The 17,618-nt window shown below is 33.0% G+C and overlaps 3 protein-coding genes across 7 annotated transcripts; all 3 read left to right on the top strand.

The window, feature by feature from the left end:
• The first annotated feature begins 1,561 nt into the window (after window positions 1-1,561).
• LOC114191101 (protein TIFY 4B-like) lies at window positions 1,562-6,740 on the top strand. Of its 4 annotated transcripts, none has more exons than XM_028080278.1 (9): window positions 1,562-1,814; window positions 2,040-2,179; window positions 2,262-2,410; window positions 3,490-3,577; window positions 3,664-3,823; window positions 4,368-4,427; window positions 5,580-5,637; window positions 5,754-5,962; window positions 6,338-6,740. In XM_028080278.1, the coding sequence occupies exons 1-9, from the start codon at window positions 1,694-1,696 to the stop codon at window positions 6,352-6,354; spliced, it is 1,002 nt and encodes a 333-aa protein (XP_027936079.1). In that variant the 5' UTR covers window positions 1,562-1,693; the 3' UTR covers window positions 6,355-6,740. The 4 variants fall into 4 exon arrangements, with proteins under 4 accessions (XP_027936079.1, XP_027936076.1, XP_027936078.1 ...); XM_028080275.1 differs by having other exon boundaries at window positions 5,574-5,637; XM_028080277.1 differs by having other exon boundaries at window positions 3,664-3,826.
• Window positions 6,741-7,783: 1,043 nt separating this feature from the next.
• Window positions 7,784-11,622, top strand: LOC114191102 (1,2-dihydroxy-3-keto-5-methylthiopentene dioxygenase 1). The gene is made up of 5 exons (XM_028080279.1): window positions 7,784-8,020; window positions 8,118-8,205; window positions 8,284-8,378; window positions 10,874-11,113; window positions 11,278-11,622. The coding sequence occupies exons 1-5, from the start codon at window positions 8,009-8,011 to the stop codon at window positions 11,404-11,406; spliced, it is 564 nt and encodes a 187-aa protein (XP_027936080.1). The 5' UTR covers window positions 7,784-8,008; the 3' UTR covers window positions 11,407-11,622.
• A 1,820-nt stretch (window positions 11,623-13,442) lies between these two features.
• On the top strand, window positions 13,443-16,822 carry LOC114192118. Of its 2 annotated transcripts, XM_028081721.1 has the most exons (6): window positions 13,443-13,629; window positions 13,725-13,804; window positions 14,226-14,322; window positions 14,854-15,531; window positions 15,630-15,830; window positions 16,521-16,822. In XM_028081721.1, the coding sequence occupies exons 1-6, from the start codon at window positions 13,543-13,545 to the stop codon at window positions 16,563-16,565; spliced, it is 1,188 nt and encodes a 395-aa protein (XP_027937522.1). In that variant the 5' UTR covers window positions 13,443-13,542; the 3' UTR covers window positions 16,566-16,822. The 2 variants fall into 2 exon arrangements, with proteins under 2 accessions (XP_027937522.1, XP_027937524.1); XM_028081723.1 differs by lacking the exons at window positions 13,443-13,629; window positions 13,725-13,804 and adding an exon at window positions 13,832-13,951.
• The last annotated feature ends 796 nt before the right edge of the window (window positions 16,823-17,618 follow it).

The following is a 17,618-nucleotide window of genomic DNA, read 5'->3' as shown; positions in this document are numbered from 1 at the left end:
GATTCGGAGAGGGAAAGATGATTCGAAGAGATTAGAGGACGAGGTGAATTTTTTGTGAAATTTAGAGTATTAATTATTATTGTAAGTATAATTTTAAAATGTATATTTTTATATTATTATCATAATTATATAACATTTTGCGTAACTAATTTACATAATTTAAAAAAACATGTTTATGTTTCGACTTCAACTAAAAAAATAATGGATGACATTATCACAATTTTAAATGTACTATATTTAGGCGGTCGTGATTAATATGACTAACTGTCCGGTCTGAATTGCTTACGACTAGTTTTATCATAAAAAGAATAGATGGTTAGTTAACTGCACAAAATAACGACACATACATAACGACTATCACCGCCTACTTCAAAGAATAACACATAAATAAAAGCTGTCATCTCCAAACTTAGGAAATCATAGTGGGACTTCGAGTGTCAGATCACAAGCATGAAACTTGGGCCTGACCCAGGCTCAGTCAAAGCCTGAATATTGGTCCAACATAATAAAGAAGGACACAACCTATAAAAGAGGTAAAACATACTTAATATCTTTATAAATACATATGAACCCCAACAATTAAAGATACATTTTCATTAATTCACTAATATGTGATTTGACTTTTGAGAGACTTGTTGATTTGATCGTCAAAGTCCTTCTCACAAATAACTCCTAAAGTTATCCTAGTAGTCAACGATTGAAGTAAAATATGATTTGTGCTCATTGATATTCTGTTATTGTTTCCAAGAAACATTATACAAATAACTTTAAATATTTACATAGGAGAAAAAAAGAAAAAATAATAGAATTTCTTAGTTTTTTTTTTCATATTCCTACGAATAAACACATTAATTTTCTTTGAATTATTTATTTCTGGTCTCTATTTAATAAATACCTTTGTCTTTCTAAATAGTAAATACCCAAGCGAAAGAAATCCGTAATATTGAAATTGGTACAAAGAAAAAGTTTGTCATAAAGAGCTTTATGGCATCTACCCGTTGTAAATTTAGAAGGAATGCATAGTGTTTACCTTGAAAAGTGTGAGAAGGGAGTGAAAGTGACGAGTGTGGGAGTGGAAACAGAGCAAGGTTTGGTTTGGTTGGCTTGGACGGAGCGCAATGCTAGCGGACAAACCCAATTTATTCACCCAACACAAATTATTACAAACTGACGCCAACTCCCACGCCCATCAAACTTACCTTTTACCTTTTCCATTCCACATTTTGTATTCCTTCTGCTATCCAATTTAAACTTTTCATACACAATCTTAATCACTCTCTCACAAACATTACTTAATCATTTTCTAATTATTTCTTTTAAAGACAGTTAAGCCGTACAAAATATAACTAATTTCAAACATTTTTTTTCCACAAAACATGTGATATAAACAAAGAGAGAGGGAGAGAGTAAAAAAAGTAAAAAAGAGTGTAAAAAAGAAGAGAAAAAATGAAAAAGATTGATTGTAATGTATAGTGAGAAAGAAGATTAGTTGCTAATAATGAAGACAGAAACATACGTGGCAGCTTAGGGTTCACCCCAACTCCTAAAAAAGCCCCCCCTACCCTTCCCCCATTTCCCCCCAACCCAACGCTGCCTGCCAACAACACTCTCTCACTCACTCACTCTCTCTTTCTCTCTCTAACTCTCTTAAATTCATGGTCCCACCCTCCACCGGCTGCCGGAATCGGAGGCCATGAACGCCGGCGGAACCGCCACCTTCCGATCCATCCTCGACAAGCCCCTCAACCAGCTCACGGAGGATGACATTTCTCAGCTCACTCGCGAAGACTGTCGCAGATTCCTCAAAGAAAAAGGTCTCACTCTCTTTCTCTCTCCTCTTTTTCCTCCATGATTTCCGGTACCTGAGAACCTCCATTTCCCTAACACATTATTATGCGACCATATTTTTTGTTTATTAAATGATGACATTAATCGGGATGCGGGTTAGTTTTTAATTTAACATCAATAATCGTAGTTATTTACTTTATTAATAAAGAAATAAATAATTAATAAAACGGAGAAGACACGTGTTCGTACAGGGATGCGCAGGCCTTCATGGAACAAATGGCAGGCGATCCAACAGGTCATTTCCCTCAAAGCGCTTCTCGAACCTTCCGACGATGATTCCCCTCCTCCTCCTCCCCCCATGCACCACCAGCCTCATGCTCCTCAACCTCTAGTCAGTTTCTTTTCTTCTTCTTTCGCCTTTGCTTCTTCTTCACAATAAATGTCATCAATCGTTACTCCGTCACTGATTGTAGGCCAATTTGACTCAACCTCCGCCCAAGGCCCCTCCTCCTGAGGAACCCGCCTTTCTCGCCGCCGACGACATTCAGAAATCTGCCTCTTCTGGGGAAAAACCTACGGAGACTAATGACACCAACACCAACGCCAACGTTGCTAGCCCCAGGTTTGTTTTCTTTTTTCCTCTCTCCTTTCTTTATTATTTTCTTTTTTTTATGTTTGGGGGTGCGGAGTCTCGTCGAAGCCAGTTTCATCTTTTGATGATTTGTGGGAGAAAATAGTTGTTTTGAGATTCAATCAAGTGAGGGTTGCGTGCTAGAGGGAGTGATACGAGGATTTGAGGTTCAGTGAAGGTTAGTTTTCAAGTGGATTTACTTTTGCTATCAAGTTCGAGAATTTACTCATTGTTTAGTTACTTTTTTTTTTATTTTTCTGAGCCGGGAAATCATGCAAATGGTGGGTTTTTAGTATCCAGTGAATGTGAGAGGGACAAGTGGTGGAAAAGCTGTTAGTGAAGTATTCTTAAATGAACGTGAGTGCTTTTTGTGTGTCTAAACACTTTCTGTATGCCTTACGGGATCATGGGCTGGATCTTGCTGTCAGTGAGACTAGAAAAGGTTTTAGGTCATTGGACGTTTGGAATTTTATGGGATGTGTTGGGTAGCACTATGGATTTATCCAATTTCAGACCACCAGTCAGCGCAATTGAAGCATATAACCGCTATTGCCAAATCTAGATAATCACGCAACTCCAATGTTGTTTATTCTATATCTGCTACATTATATTTGTATTTAATGTTTAACTTTAATGTTTAATTGATGTTTTTTTGTTTTCCATTCATGTCTGACCTTATTCAATCTCGTCATTCTACTTAACTTAAAGTGTCCTATTTAGATATTGCACTAGATATCATGATTGAGTTGGAGACACGTTTTATCCAGATTAAATGTATGACAAATATCGAAAGGAGTAAGGCAAACTCTCTAGGTTTAAAATTGATTTTAGGTTTAACATCATCATTTCAAGATTCAAGAAGCACAGACATTTAATACTGAGAACCGAAATTGTGGCCACGAAGTTATTGGAAATTGTATGTTTTGTGTCTAGGGAATCTCAGGAAATTTTACTCAGTTGCAGCAAGTTGTAATCATACCTAGCTGAAACTGAAAATAAAGCCAATGTTTCTTTTAAGTATTGTTCATTCTTGTTCTGAACATTACTTGTAATTGTAAACGTGGTCACAGAGGGTGTGCAACTAGTGGATCAATTGGCCAAATGACAATTTTCTATTGTGGTAAGGTGAATGTCTATGATGGAGTCTCACCTGATAAGGTTGGTAATGATTTATCCTCTTGCATACCTGGCCATAAATCCAATAAGGTTCCACCTTCCAATGCAACTGTATTTGGCTTTTGCAGGCACGAGCAATCATGCAGCTTGCTGCAAGTCCTGTCCAGTTTACTCAGGATGATCCTTTACATGGAAATGCACCAGTTTGGTCTTCTCCTTGCCATTTACCGTTGGATAAGGATGGCCTCATCCCTGTTGATACAGCAATCCTTCAGGTTGCTCAAGCAGGTAGCAAGTAGGTAGAAAGATTACTTAATTTTGCTTTGAACTATCAGTACTCAGATGTGCGAGGGAACGAATCTTCAGTGCCCGTTGCATAAAAAATCTAAAACTTTTCATTGAATGATTTCAGCTGATGATTTGATGCAGAAAATTGCTGTCGCCTTTTTATTTTCTTGAATACCAGATTCAATTTATTTCTTGAAGGAGGATGAAGAGCCAAGTTACCTTTGTCTGAATATGGGAAAGAAATAAATAAATCATGAAATAGGATTCAAGCTACTAATTGCTTTTTATTGTACTATTTCATTTTCCATGTTTGTTGAGTTTTTCGTGCAATTGGTTGTTCCTTTTCTGTGCAAGCTGAGAAATAATTGGATGCCCAGTCATTACGACCAAATTCACTCTGGACGTAGATGTCCAAGCACATCTTTCTTTTACGTGCTTAAATAATGACAACTTGCATAACATCGAACTAGATGTTATGATCCACATATTACGTTGTTGTGGTTTTGGTAACTTTATAATTAGTGTTCTGAATTGGATTTTACAGATAAGATGGTGGAATATCCTCTGCAATACAGAGAGAAAGGGAGCATAACTCGTGATGCTGGTAGGTATAATTCGGTGGTTGGAATTTTTTCTGCTAGAACTTTCCTTGTTCTGTTGTGATAAATTTACAGAAAATTTGAAGTTTTTTTTTTTTTTTATAAACTACTGGGCTGAATCTTGACCGATGCTGCATCCTTGTTTTTTGGTATAACTGCAAGTTTTACATTGACTCTCAAGGGCCTAGGACAACCCTCTTTGAAACGGGCATGGGATTGGCTGTGAAAAACCCTGGCGGAGTTCTCGGGCTAAATAATACTCCTGAAGCTTTGATCTCTAGCCGTGTCAAATGTAATGTCATCCATATACCTGGCTACGCCTTTTGGAACAAGACTTTGTTGTTGTTGCTGCTACAGCCACTCCCCTTGTTGAATTTATATTGATACTGAATTCCCATTTTTTTTTTTTAATTTGACTTGGCAAGTTCACTTAGGTCCTTTCTTCTTTTTTTTTTCCTTGGCATACTGAGTCACAATTATTTTGAATCAAGAAAATAAAAAACTCACCTACGTAGTTCCATTCAGTGGCTTTGTTTGATTCATATGCCCCATGAAAAAGTGAAGGCTTTTGTTGTTACGGGTAGTGTTGGACTTAGGTTGCAACTTTTCTACCTTAGTGTTGGATTTAAGCTCCACTTATGTTTGCTAGAACCTCTTGTATGTTTAAGTACCTTGTCTGCTGCTGTAAAATTGCTAGTTAATAAGCACCCAGTCAAAAGCTAGCTATCAAGCACGGAGAACCAAATGCTTTCCAACCAGCATCCCAAGCTATTCAATGTGGGACTTCACTACTCAAGTCTCTATCCCTTGTATTTAAAGAGTATTAGCAGTTATCATGTACAAATGGGTACTGGTATTGATACTATTCATCAATTATGTTTTTACCCTTTGGAAAGGTCCAATGACGAGATTGTGTGGAGATACTGGTGCTCATAATTGGCAGCAATTAAGTATCTAGGTAATGGGTACATGCTCCAATTAAGTTAACAGAACTTCTTGTTGCTTTTTGTGAATCTAAAAGCAATGAAATATAATGAAATCTTGAGTGTTTGATGTACCATATCAGTATGGGTTAAAAACATTGTAATACATTGTGACACTTACAATTCTTAAAACTTGGTATTCATAATATATGTATGTTTTTTCACAAGATATAGATGGTCAAGCAAGCAGAAAAGTGTCATTGCAGCGATATCGTGAAAAGCGTAAGGACAGGTATTTGCAGTGCTGAGCTGCCATTTGTTTTGACATCAATTCTAGTCCCTGTGCTACAAGTGTTTTTTTGGGTGATAGCCTGCTGAATTTTCCTCTTAATCTGCCTTCTATGTTAGGGGAAGATTTAAAGGCAAGAAATTGACTGGAATAACTTCGTCTAACTTCGAGATGTATTTGAACCTTCCAGTGAAGGTCCATGCCTCAAATGGGAATTCAAGCCGTAGTAGCACTAGCTCTCCACCACAGCCTAGACTGCCTCTAGCTTCCAGTGGTTCAGCTGACAACCAACTCAAAGTTGCCCTTCCCATTGATCTCAATGACAAAGGTTAGTGTTGAAAATTTTCTTCAACTTCTAGTTGCAAGACAGTATATTTCTTTTATCTATCGAGAATGTGAAAATTTGACTTAAAGCCTTTAAAATTATATCAGAATTATAGTGATTGAAATAAATCAGATTATCCTGTTTGCTACGTGAGATTTGCAAACCATCTAACAAGCAGGGGGAAATCTTTGTGTGGAGAGCTTCTATGAAAATCTTATAAACCTATGTTAACCTTTTGACTAGTTTACAAACTATAATATTGGTGATGGCTATTGAAATCTAAATGGTGAACCAAGATATGATAGAGCGTTAATGCTAGGTTGCCATTTTTTTTTCTCAATATTTTCTATTATAAATTTGTGTTGTCTGTCTTTGCAGATGTTCATGAATGCTAAAACTCGAACTAGATAGATTATGCAGAATTGGGACGCGTAGAGGATTGAAGTGAGATGATCGAAGTATAACTGAAGAGACGATAGCGTCTAGGAGCCTACTGCAAGAATTGACTACTCTCAGACCGGTCAATTTTAGTATCTTTTAACTGTTTTGCAAATTTCTGTTGTTTAGGATAGTGGAGTGCCCTGCTTACCATATCAATTTTGTAATATCAGCCATCTAATTTCGTCCTTCGGGAATTTCTTGTTACTGAAGTTTAAGGTTTTATTAGTAGTAATGTAGAGCCAAGGAGGAGCAGCCATTTTCCCAAGAATATATATATGACGTGTAAATTCACCTTGCTGCCTCGTTAAATGTTAATAGCTTTTGTGCAGATGCCAAAGTACCCTCCCTTCTCTCATGTTTACTTTGTAATTGCCGATTTTTTATTTTGTTTCAGGATGAATGTCTCTAGTAGTATCATTGATTTTTAAATGTTGTAGGATGTGTCATGCTCTAGCTCCATTCTCCTTTGTTCTCCATTTGGTAGACAGGAGAGAAAAAGGGGATGGAAGAGTGAAAGAAAAAAAAAGGAGGGAAAATAAAGGTGGATTAATTGGAATACATGGGCAAGGCAGCGACAGTAAGATTTTGATCTGCGTGTAATAAAAATCAGTGAAATAATCTTGTACGGGTTACCTCTATAGTATACGTTACAAAAAAGAACAAAATAAAATATAAATTGTGAAAATGAAAATTATTTTAAAATTTTTTTCAAATGAAAATCAGTTTAAACATTCTGAGAATTATTCGCAATAAATACACACTACGAAAAGAAGATGAAAAAGGTATTTAATTTATTTTAAATTTAATTTTGATAATACGATTGATTATATGTTTTATTATTAATATTTTTGTCAACATAATTAATAAGGTTGTTAATATAACAAATTATATTCCGATTTTTAAATTTTATACACTTTTTGTATTTTTTGTGAAAGACTTCATTTTACTAAATTTTTGTTTTCGTGTTTTTTCTCATTTTTATTTAACTAAACTCTATGTCTTTTCTTTCAGTTTTCTCTTTGTTATATCTTTATTCTTATTATATATTTATATATTATTATACATTTTTGTGACATAAAAAATGATAAATTCATTAGAAATTTAATGTTAGTGTTATTATATTTAGATGTTGAATTAAAAATAATACTTTACTCTTTTGTATGAATTTATTCATGTCTCATTCTATCGAATTGGTGTTGAATTTCTACTACATTTCTCCTTGAAAAATCTCATATAACAGACAAAATTATATAAATGTCGGAGGAACTTACATTGTACGTAGTTTTAAACAATTTTCTGCGCCAAGAAATGAGATTGAGTTAAAACGAAAGTGGAGTCGGTGGAATGCCCATAAAACAACATTCTGATAAAACGACGATGGTGATATTTTTTTCTCCTTGAAAACACCAGCCACTTGTAGGTGTGCGCGTCACATGACAGACGAAGAGTTGGTAAGAAAAAATAGAAAGAAGTAATATAATATGCGCCACAATAATATCGTGTGGTTTATAATTAATTTTTTCAGTGGCGTGATAAGTAATATATAGAGAGAATGAATGATAATTAGAGTAAGGAACAGGAGTGATTGAAACTTGAAAGTTATCATTCATGGCGATTGAGGTGAGTTCTTTCTTCTGTTCTGTGTATATGGATGAATGAAGTCTAGGTCTTGGTCTTGGAGGAGCTTCGTTATTAATAAGACATTCTGACATCACAGGCATGGTTGATGGACGATAGCAACGAAGATCCAAGGCTTCCTCACCGTCGCAATCCCAACGAATCAGTTTCATTGGACCAACTGGCAGGTCATCTCTCTCTCTCTCTCTCCCTCCAATCTCTCTTTGATTTTGCTTCATTGTGACGTTTTTTTGAGTTTTTTGCAGAATTGGGGGTCTTGTACTGGAAGCTGAATCCAACTATATACGAGAACGATGAAGAGTTGAACAAAATTAGAGAAGCTAGGGGATACAACTACATGGTAATCTTTTATTTTAATTCCTTTGATTTTGTTTTCTCATTGATTCCTACCTATTCCTTGATTAACGCCTGATAAATAGTATTAGAATTTCCAGGATGATATGAATTGGAACAAATATATAGGATACAGAAAGTTGCTACAGTTTTCAGATAAATCCCAGACTTTTGGCTCACATGTTTTTTAACCCAATAATGGTATTGAGACAGTTCTCCCTCCAAATACCAAAACCCTTGAATTCCCAAAGTATCACAAAATTTCTCTTATACAACTAAAGATTATCTTTTTTGCGGTCTTGAACTTAGAAGGCCTTAGTTTTTTTAATATTAAGAGACTTTTTTTTATTATTATTATTCAGCATAAAGATTGTTACTTTAAAAAAAATTAAATAATGAGTTTTTATATAGAAATTTTAGAACCGTAAAACTATTTTAAATATTAGTTTCTTTTTTCTATTTGTAAGTGTTGAATTATACCAAACTGTTGTATTCTTTTCTAGATGTTCGTTACTTATGAGATATTATTGGTAATACCTTGATTATTATTATTTTTATTAGAACGCGTATATTAAAATTACTTAAAAATTTGATTTGAGGTCAGTTATGATGTAAGTTGGATTAAATGAATTAGTTATATTATTCGTTGAAAATAAAATGTCAGATAATAATTTATATTAGACTAAACCCATATAAATTTTGGTTAAAGTCCTCAATTTACTGAACATGCCCGTTTTTTTGCCGTTGGGGGGTTTTCATGCTGTATCTTGTTTATGAATTTTTAGGTTCTGACGAATAATTTTATTTTATTTTTGAAAAGTTGATAATTCTTTAAAATAAGTTAAGTTTAAACATCACACCTATCTTTTATGGAGTGCACTAAAAATGTATGATATAAACAACTTAAGTATTTATTTAAAAAGCTTTTAGCAAACGAGAGTTTAAGGTTTAATTATGCCTTTGGTCCCCATTTTGGAGTCAAAATCTCAAAATGGTACCTAAATTTTTAAAAGTCTCAAAATGGTCCCCTTTTTTGTTGAAACGTCTCACGTTTGCCCTTGCCGTTAAGTCAAGGTTGAAGCTGTTAGAGGGAGTGCCACGTGTCAGTTCCTCGATTTTTTGAATTTTTTTTTGAATTTTTTTATTAATTTTTTTTTTAATTTTTTAAAAAAAATCAAAAAATTGTCATGTGTCAAGCTGTCATCATGCCACGTGGCAGTGACACGTGTCAGTATTACACCACGTGTCATTTTGTTAGTCTCAATTTGGTCCATTTATTTTAATTTGTCTCAATTTAGTCCCAATTTTTGTAAAAATTAGCAATTTTGTTCCCCTTCAAATTCAAACGAAATTTAATTTTATATAAATGTTATACAAATATTTTTATTAAATTTGATATTTGTATTCAAATTGATATTTTTATTATATATTTTTAACATAGCTAAGTTTAGTTAAAATATGTTTCACATTCAACTTTACTTAAAATTGTTTTAAAATTTTAAATTTATATGTGTTTTATTGTAACATGAACTAGGTAATTTATGAATTTTTTTCTATTAACATTATTTTCTATTAACAACTTTTAAACCATTTTAAATAAAGTTCAATGTAAAATATTAATTAAATGAACTTAATTTGGTTAAAAATATTTACTTGAAATATCAATTTTGATGGAAATATTTGTGTATATTTATACATAAATTAAATTTGATTTCAATTTGGAGAGGGACAAAATTGCAAATTTTTACAAATATTGGGACTAAATTGAGACAAATTAAAATAAAGGGACCAAATTGAGACTAAGAGAATGACACGTGGCGTAATACTGACACGTGTCACTGTCACTACCACGTGGCACGATGACAGCTTGACACGTGGCAATTTTTTTGATTTTTTAAAAAAATTAATAAAAAAATTAAAAATAAAAAAAAATTAATAAAAAAATTCAAAAAATCGAGGAACTGACACGTGACACTCCCTCTAACGGCGTCAACCTTGACTTAACGGCAAGGGCAAACGTGAGACGTTTCAACAAAAAAGGAGACCATTTTGAGACTTTTAAAAATTTGGGTACCATTTTAAGATTTTGACTCCAAAATGGGGCCAAAGGCATAATTAAACCAGAGTTTAACTATAGTTTTGATTGAGAAATTTATTACAATAGATTTAAAAAGAACTTATGAGAAGGTTTAAGCTCGAACAAGATCATACGTGACCCCAAAGGCTGGATAGACAAAACTTAGCAGTTACACTATATTGTTCTGAGACTGAATCCAATTTTCAGTACTTAGTAGCATATTTTCTGAGGCTAATGATGTTATTGTCTGTTTAGAGACCTGAGAATTTTGAGGTTAATTTATGAGTCCATTTCAATAATTTAAGATAAATAAGGTGCGATCTTGCAGCTAATTGCTAACCATTTGTTATGAATATTGTAGGTGATATTCTAAGTGCCGATAAAAGAAATCTTAAATATAAGTGTCTTATTTGGACGTGTTGTAGGACATGCTTGATTTATGCCCGGAAAAGGTAGAAAATTATGAAGAAAAGTTGAAGAATTTCTACACTGAGCACATTCACCAAGATGAAGAGATTCGCTATTGTTTGGAAGGAAGTGGGTACTTTGATGTGAGAGACAAGGAGGATCGTTGGATTCGCATTTTGATCAAGGCTGGTGATCTTATCATTTTACCTGCTGGAATTTATCATCGCTTCACCCTAGACCCCAGTAACTATGTCAAGGTATGAAAAGGCTTACGCTAACCAAAATCTCATACATATATATTCTATTGTTAAGGTTTCTTCTTTGGGATTATGTTGTCGTAAAGATTTTTCAAATATATCAAGATTCATGAATTTTCTCCGTTGGACTAATCATAGTTTTACTGTGTACATATTGCGTGCAGTTGATGAGGTTGTTTAAGGGAGAGCCAGTTTGGACAGCATATAATCGACCACAAGAAGATAATCCTTCTAGAAAGGAATACATTAAGGTCCTGAATGAAAAATTTGGAGTGCCACTTGCAGCTCATTAGGGTCCTGAAATCTCTAAATTCTATATAGCTTATAGTCTGTGATGTAAATGTTGGGATTTTATCCTATATCTGAACCTAAAACGAAGCATGAGATGAAACAGACTTATGGGCTTATGATGTACGTTTACCTGCTACCAGTTTGTCTTTGTGGAACTGCTATTACGTTCTGTAAACTCGTGTTTAGTGGTTTAAATCAAGTTTGTCTTTTTAACTATATTCTGACATGAGTTCGCATTAATTTGACAGACTTTAAGAAGAGTGTGATTCATTACTTAGTAGTGTTAGGAATCATGAAAGGTTAATGCTTTGAGGTTATGGGGAAAACATGTTTTGAAGTGTCTTGGCATTTGCATTGTGTTCCTTTTCTCTCTTATGAAAATATATGTGACAATGTCAAAAGTTAAATATGTGACATTGGAGATAAAATACTATGAAATCTGACATTTCCTTTGTATCCTCCAACAATGTTTATTTGGTGCAGTGTTTTATTTATTGCGTAGTTCCAGATACATATATGGCTGATTATTGAGGGTGATTAGGCTCTTGTCACAACCTTTTTGAAAACATGATCCATTGATATATATATTTAAAGATTTTACATTAAAGTTAAAGGAGGAAAAGTGTAAATGAATTCTATATATACAGTTGTTAAATTATAATTTTATATCATAATAAATTTTCGTATTAAATTTTTCTAGAATTAAAAAAATTATAAAATGAAGAAATTGTTAATATTTTAATATATTTCAAAAAATAACATTAGCTTTGATTTACATAAACTTATACTTATGTATTTTGATTTATATATAAACTTTCATATCTTTTTAAGGAAATTATAGATGTTTTTTTTCATATAATTTTTTGGTTGTAATGTAATTTAATTATGGATTTGATGTGATTTTTAAAATTTATCTTTTTTTTTTGTGTCTTTTCTTATTTTAATAAAATTTTCATGCGATGATAGTTATAGCCAGCATAAACATATTTGAATATATAAGAACTTTCAATCTTACAATAGATCTTGCATATATATTATGATAATAATAAAAAAATATAATAATGAAAGTAAAATTTAATATTTACCATTTAAATGATTTATTTTTATTTTTTTAATATATTGATTTTATTAACCTAATGTCAAAATATAGTTTATCATGCTTATTAATTAAATATAGTCACTAGGACGATTTCAAGGGATAGAAATGAATTAATAAAATGAATTATCCTTTTTTTTTCTAAACTAAGTAAACTATTGTAATAAATCAAAAGTTCCAACCTTTTCTTATATCATACCGAATACCATGCATACTATACTTTCTAATTAAATATCTGCTACCAAATGCTATTATAGCTTGTTTTCCATTCTTGGTGCTCAAAATAAAAGGAATCTTAAGAGTCCCCATGAGGCTATTGTGCATATAGTTTAAATGCACTGTATAAAAATAAAGTCACCATTCAAAATACACTTAATCTAATATATTACGAAAATACCAAAAGTACTGTGGGTATGGCTTAAAAAGTAACTGAGTAGAGATAGCATTCCATGTGAAAAATTTAATTTGATTCATAAAAATTGGAATTTTTTTAATTTAAAAAATAACTAACTAGTCAATTCCTCCAATCATGTTAATTTAATAAATTAGATGCAACAAAATAAAGCAATATGACAATTTAAAAATACCGACTCAATTTATCAAATTTTTGAAAACTGCAAAATAACCTACCTCGGTAATAAACTTTATTTTGTCACTCCTAATTATGATGTTAAGAATAAAAATACATTTTAGTTAGACGTTACAATTCTAATAATAAAGCCTACAATAATTTTATTTACTACGATAAATAGATAGAAGAAATAGTTAAATATATAATTTTTCAAAAGATAATGCTCTCAAAATGAAAAAGGAAAAATATCTATTATTTATTTACAAATATTGATCATTATTGACAGGTGTTGGTGGACATTTTGTAAATCATCCACATGCAAAGCGTTGTGACCCATAGTTGAAAGTATTCAAAATTAAGAATTGAGGTAATAAGAAGGATAATATTATTGAATTTCTCTGTTTGGTGATTAATGCATTATAGGCCAAGCCATTCACTAGCCATCTCTGCTCTCTCTGGTTCCTTCCACTAATGGCTACTTTCTCTGTGACAAACACCGCTTCACCATCTCCATGCCTTCTTCAACCACACCCCTCTTCATCTTCATCCTATCTACATGTATTTCTCTCCTTACCCGTGCTTCATGCTTCTGCTCTTTCTACTTCCTTGCTTTTTTGCTTTATGCTTAAAATTGTTGTGTGTCTATAATTTAGGTCTCACTGCCATATAATCGAAAATCTGGGGTTTCCGGGATGCTGGGACTCCGATCATTTCCCTTCAATTGGAGGAGGAGGTATTGGGTTTGCTATCTGAGCTTGTTTTTATTGTGATTTTTCAACTTGGTAGAAATTTGGGAATTGTTTCAACTTCTGGGGCGTGCTTGATTGGAGTGAAAGTGTGAAATTTCAATGCATCTAAAGTTTATTATAAGTATTAGCAAGTAAGTAACTTAGTTTCTTAAGCATTTTGTCAGGGTTCATTTCTTGACCATGTGCATGGATTGATAAAAAGCACTTCGGGAATCTCTACCTATTATTGAAAGGAATTACTCTCCAGCGATTTGTTGGAGATATTTTTGGTGCAAAAAAACAGTTTATTTTATGTTTTTATTTTTAATCTTACTATTTTTGTCTCCAAATGTAGCCCCTTATTGTTGTTGTGTTATATGATACTCTTATTGCTGAAGCTGTGAGTATGTTTGAATCTGAAAACAGGAGAACTTTAATGCGTGCAGTCAATCAAGATGCTGAAGAAGCAACTGTTGAAACTGATAGTCCAATTGATGTGCTTCGAAAAACGGATTCTTACCAAGTAAGACTAGGGGCATCTTTTCAATGTGTTTCTTGCCTTTCCGTTTCGTGTTGTCATATCTTGCAGGGATTAGTTTTTGAGCAAGTGTACATTTTGGAATTCCTAAGAGTAAAGATACATGTATCAGTAGAATGGTCTTCCAAATTCCAATTGTTTCACCACAGGTGTATACACGGCATCAGTTTGGTCTGTTGTTATCAGATTATTGCTCAGGCTGATCTTTGAAGAGTGAAACCAGTGGTATATAACTTTTATTTGAAGAAACGCATGTGATATAAGTAGAGGACCGGTGTGCTGTAGCCTATTTTTTTGAAGGATCAACATGGGTCCTCACTCTTTTTTTATCAAAAATAATTGTGAATTGTGACTCTGTAACTTGTGGGTGGTGTTGCTCTATTGATTTGACCAGCCTCTCTCCCCAAGTTTGGTAATGTATATTGTCCATGATTATGTAAATTTATGCTTCTTTTGTCTTGTTTAGAATTCACCCAATATTTAGTAGTTGGATACCAATTTGGCTATACCATGTAGGATGGAAGTAGAACTATTTCCACGGTGTGGGACACAAGTATTGAAGCCTGGTCTCAATTCGCCAGGAGAGTCTCTGGTGAGTGGGATGGATTTCGAGCAGACTTCAGTAATGAAGGAAAGGCAATTGAACTACCCGAGTCCGTGGTGCCTGAAGCATACCGAGAGTGGGAGGTTAAAGTATTCGATTGGCAGACTCAGTGCCCCACTCTTGCTGAACCAAAGGAACGTGTTCTTCAATATAAATCCATTCAGTTACTTCCAACCGTGGGATGCGAGGCTGATGCTGCTACACAGTACAGCGTGGACGAGAGGAAAGTGGGAGAAGGAATTAGTGGACTTACTGCCTTTGCTTACCAATCCAGTGGTTCTTATGTTGCTGTCTGGCAAAAGAAAGATAACTTACTAGAATTGGAGTGCTGCATGGTCAATCCTCAAGATTGTGAATCTCGGGTTAGGGTTATTCAGTTTGTCAATGTATTGAATAACACAGAGATGGTGCTACAGGGGATTAGAGTATTTCGTGAACAGTGGTACGGGCCATTCAGAAATGGTGATCAACTAGGAGGTTGTGCTATCCGTGATTCTGCCTTTGCTTCTACTGCACCCACGATTGCTTCTGATGTTGCTGGTATCTGGAAGGGATCTACTGCTGTCGCCAGTTTTAGCACTCCAAATACTGTGAGTGCAATGATCTCTTTTATTACCCTTTGTATTTTACAATCTGGATTTTCCTTGCTTATTGGATTCATTGGCATGATCTTTCTTTGTAATTACAGGGGATCCTTCAAGAGCTTTTTGATGAGAAAGTACAGGACTCTGTCAGAGATGGAGACAGCTATATATTACTTCCTAAGCAGCTGTGGTGTTCACTTAAACAAAGCAAGGAAGGTGAAACACTGAGTGAAGTGGGATGGCTTTTAGATCATGGACAGGCAATCACATCAAGTTGCTTATTCTCAAACACTGCAAAGCCACAGGCAAGTTAACAGTTTTGATAATGTTTTTATTTTGGTCTAATGATAGACTTTGATAGATATTGAGGATCCATAAGGTTCCATTCCACTCATAATATTTTAACTTCAGTTAATTTCAACGTGTGTGCAAAAGTGTATGTGCGAGTTGCTCTAGCTCTAATTTTGGTTTCCTAAATTTAAGAGTTGTGGTCCACATTTGGGTGTGGAAGAACCAACTCTAATAATGCTCGTTTGTGATTTATATTCATCTTTAATATCTAGTGGCAAGTCGGAGATGAACCTATTTACAGTAGAGAAAAAATAATGAAGGAATATATTAGTATGACTCTTCCAATCTCTCTCACTTTATCTCAATGTGAATTCTTTACATGTTTGCTGGATTCCCAACATTGAAAAACTGCACTTGGAAGTGTAACCTACAACAAAATGAATATATCGTATAACAAATTATATCAGTAGAGCAACAGTAACAACATAAAGGATGGGGTTGACTCTTTTAGAAGAACACTCTTTTATTGCATCAACATAGATAGTGAAAAAGCAGATGTTTAGCATATATTATTATGTGTCAGCATGAGATGTTTAAAATTTACGCCTATACCTTCTTGTTTGTTGTGTGGTCGATCAATTTTTTTTTTTTTTCTACTTTAGCCTTATTTCTTCTAACATAGACATGCTCTTCATCTTTCGCAGGAAATATCATTAGCATTAGAAACTAGAGCTTTGGAATATGCATAGCAGGCTATATTGGCAACCCATTCTGATCCAAATTTCTCTACAAAAGACAGTACTATCCAAGGTGATTTATTCAAATATGAATAATGTTATAATTAAGAGTGAAAGATAGAAAAATAAAAACAAAGAAGAGAGAGTTTCTATAAGATTGTAATTATAAACTAAAAGTTTTCCGTATATATAATTTATATTTCATGGCAGATGTTTGATCATATGTACTATTTATATTTTTTAAAGAATGTTTCTTGAATTAGTATTAATTAATGTGTAGTTCCATTAAGTATATTTTGAAACATATTAAATGATAAACCATTTTTAATAATTAATATATTTAGATAGAATAAGTTGACCTGTAGAATGTATATAAAATTAGATGGAAAGGAAAGTATTCAAAAATTTATATGATTATTTATATACGATGTTAAAATTGAACCATCTTGTTCTGTAGAGAAAAAAAGAAATGTCTACGGTGTTTTCCCCCATTCAGTTTTCATTGATAAATTGTTATAAAATAACGTTGTAAACAGTTGTTAATATTTTAAACACTTCTCCGACTTTGAAAGTTGAAATTATAAATAATAGTGTAATCGATTAGATTTATATATTACTTATCTTACTTATTTTTATTTAATATGAGATTTCTAAGTCACCTTGGACTTTTACCATATGAGCTTTGGAGTCTTAAAAGTATGTTTTGAATTGTAGGATCTCAGAAATTTATTTCATAAAAAACTTTCACCAGAAAGGAAGTTATAATGAAAGTATATTAGACTTTATATATTATGAGATGAAAATTATTTTTTTCATTTTTTAATTTTTGTTTTCTAATTTTTTACGCTACTCTGTATGAATTATTAATTTTTTTATATATATTAATCAATAATTTATACTAAATAATGTCAAAAGAATTACGTCAGAAAATAAAAAGTGAAATAGAAAATAAAAGTCATTATGTACCGGATAGAAAAGTTCAAATTTTGTAGATATTCTATCATTTGGTTTGATAAGAAAAAAATAATGAATAAGATATCCAAAGAGAAAATTAAACTCTATTAT

Source organism: Vigna unguiculata, chromosome 7, assembly GCF_004118075.2.
Source record: "Vigna unguiculata cultivar IT97K-499-35 chromosome 7, ASM411807v1, whole genome shotgun sequence".
Taxonomy (NCBI): Eukaryota; Viridiplantae; Streptophyta; class Magnoliopsida; order Fabales; family Fabaceae; genus Vigna; species Vigna unguiculata.
This window is presented reverse-complemented; position numbering and strand designations above follow the sequence as displayed.

Coding starts and splice junctions, on each gene's coding strand:
- LOC114191101 (XM_028080274.1), top strand. CDS start 1,694: ATGAACGCCGGCGGAACCGCCACCTTCCGATCCATCCTCGACAAGCCC. Junction 1,815..2,039: donor CAGATTCCTCAAAGAAAAAG/GTCTCACTCTCT, acceptor GTGTTCGTACAG/GGATGCGCAGGCCTTCATGG. Junction 3,827..4,367: donor TCAGGTTGCTCAAGCAGGTA/GCAAGTAGGTAG, acceptor TGGATTTTACAG/ATAAGATGGTGGAATATCCT.
- LOC114192118 (XM_028081721.1), top strand. CDS start 13,543: ATGGCTACTTTCTCTGTGACAAACACCGCTTCACCATCTCCATGCCTT. Junction 13,630..13,724: donor CATCTTCATCCTATCTACAT/GTATTTCTCTCC, acceptor TCTATAATTTAG/GTCTCACTGCCATATAATCG. Junction 15,532..15,629: donor GTTTTAGCACTCCAAATACT/GTGAGTGCAATG, acceptor TTGTAATTACAG/GGGATCCTTCAAGAGCTTTT.
- LOC114191102 (XM_028080279.1), top strand. Junction 8,206..8,283: donor TTCATTGGACCAACTGGCAG/GTCATCTCTCTC, acceptor AGTTTTTTGCAG/AATTGGGGGTCTTGTACTGG. Junction 8,379..10,873: donor CTAGGGGATACAACTACATG/GTAATCTTTTAT, acceptor GACGTGTTGTAG/GACATGCTTGATTTATGCCC.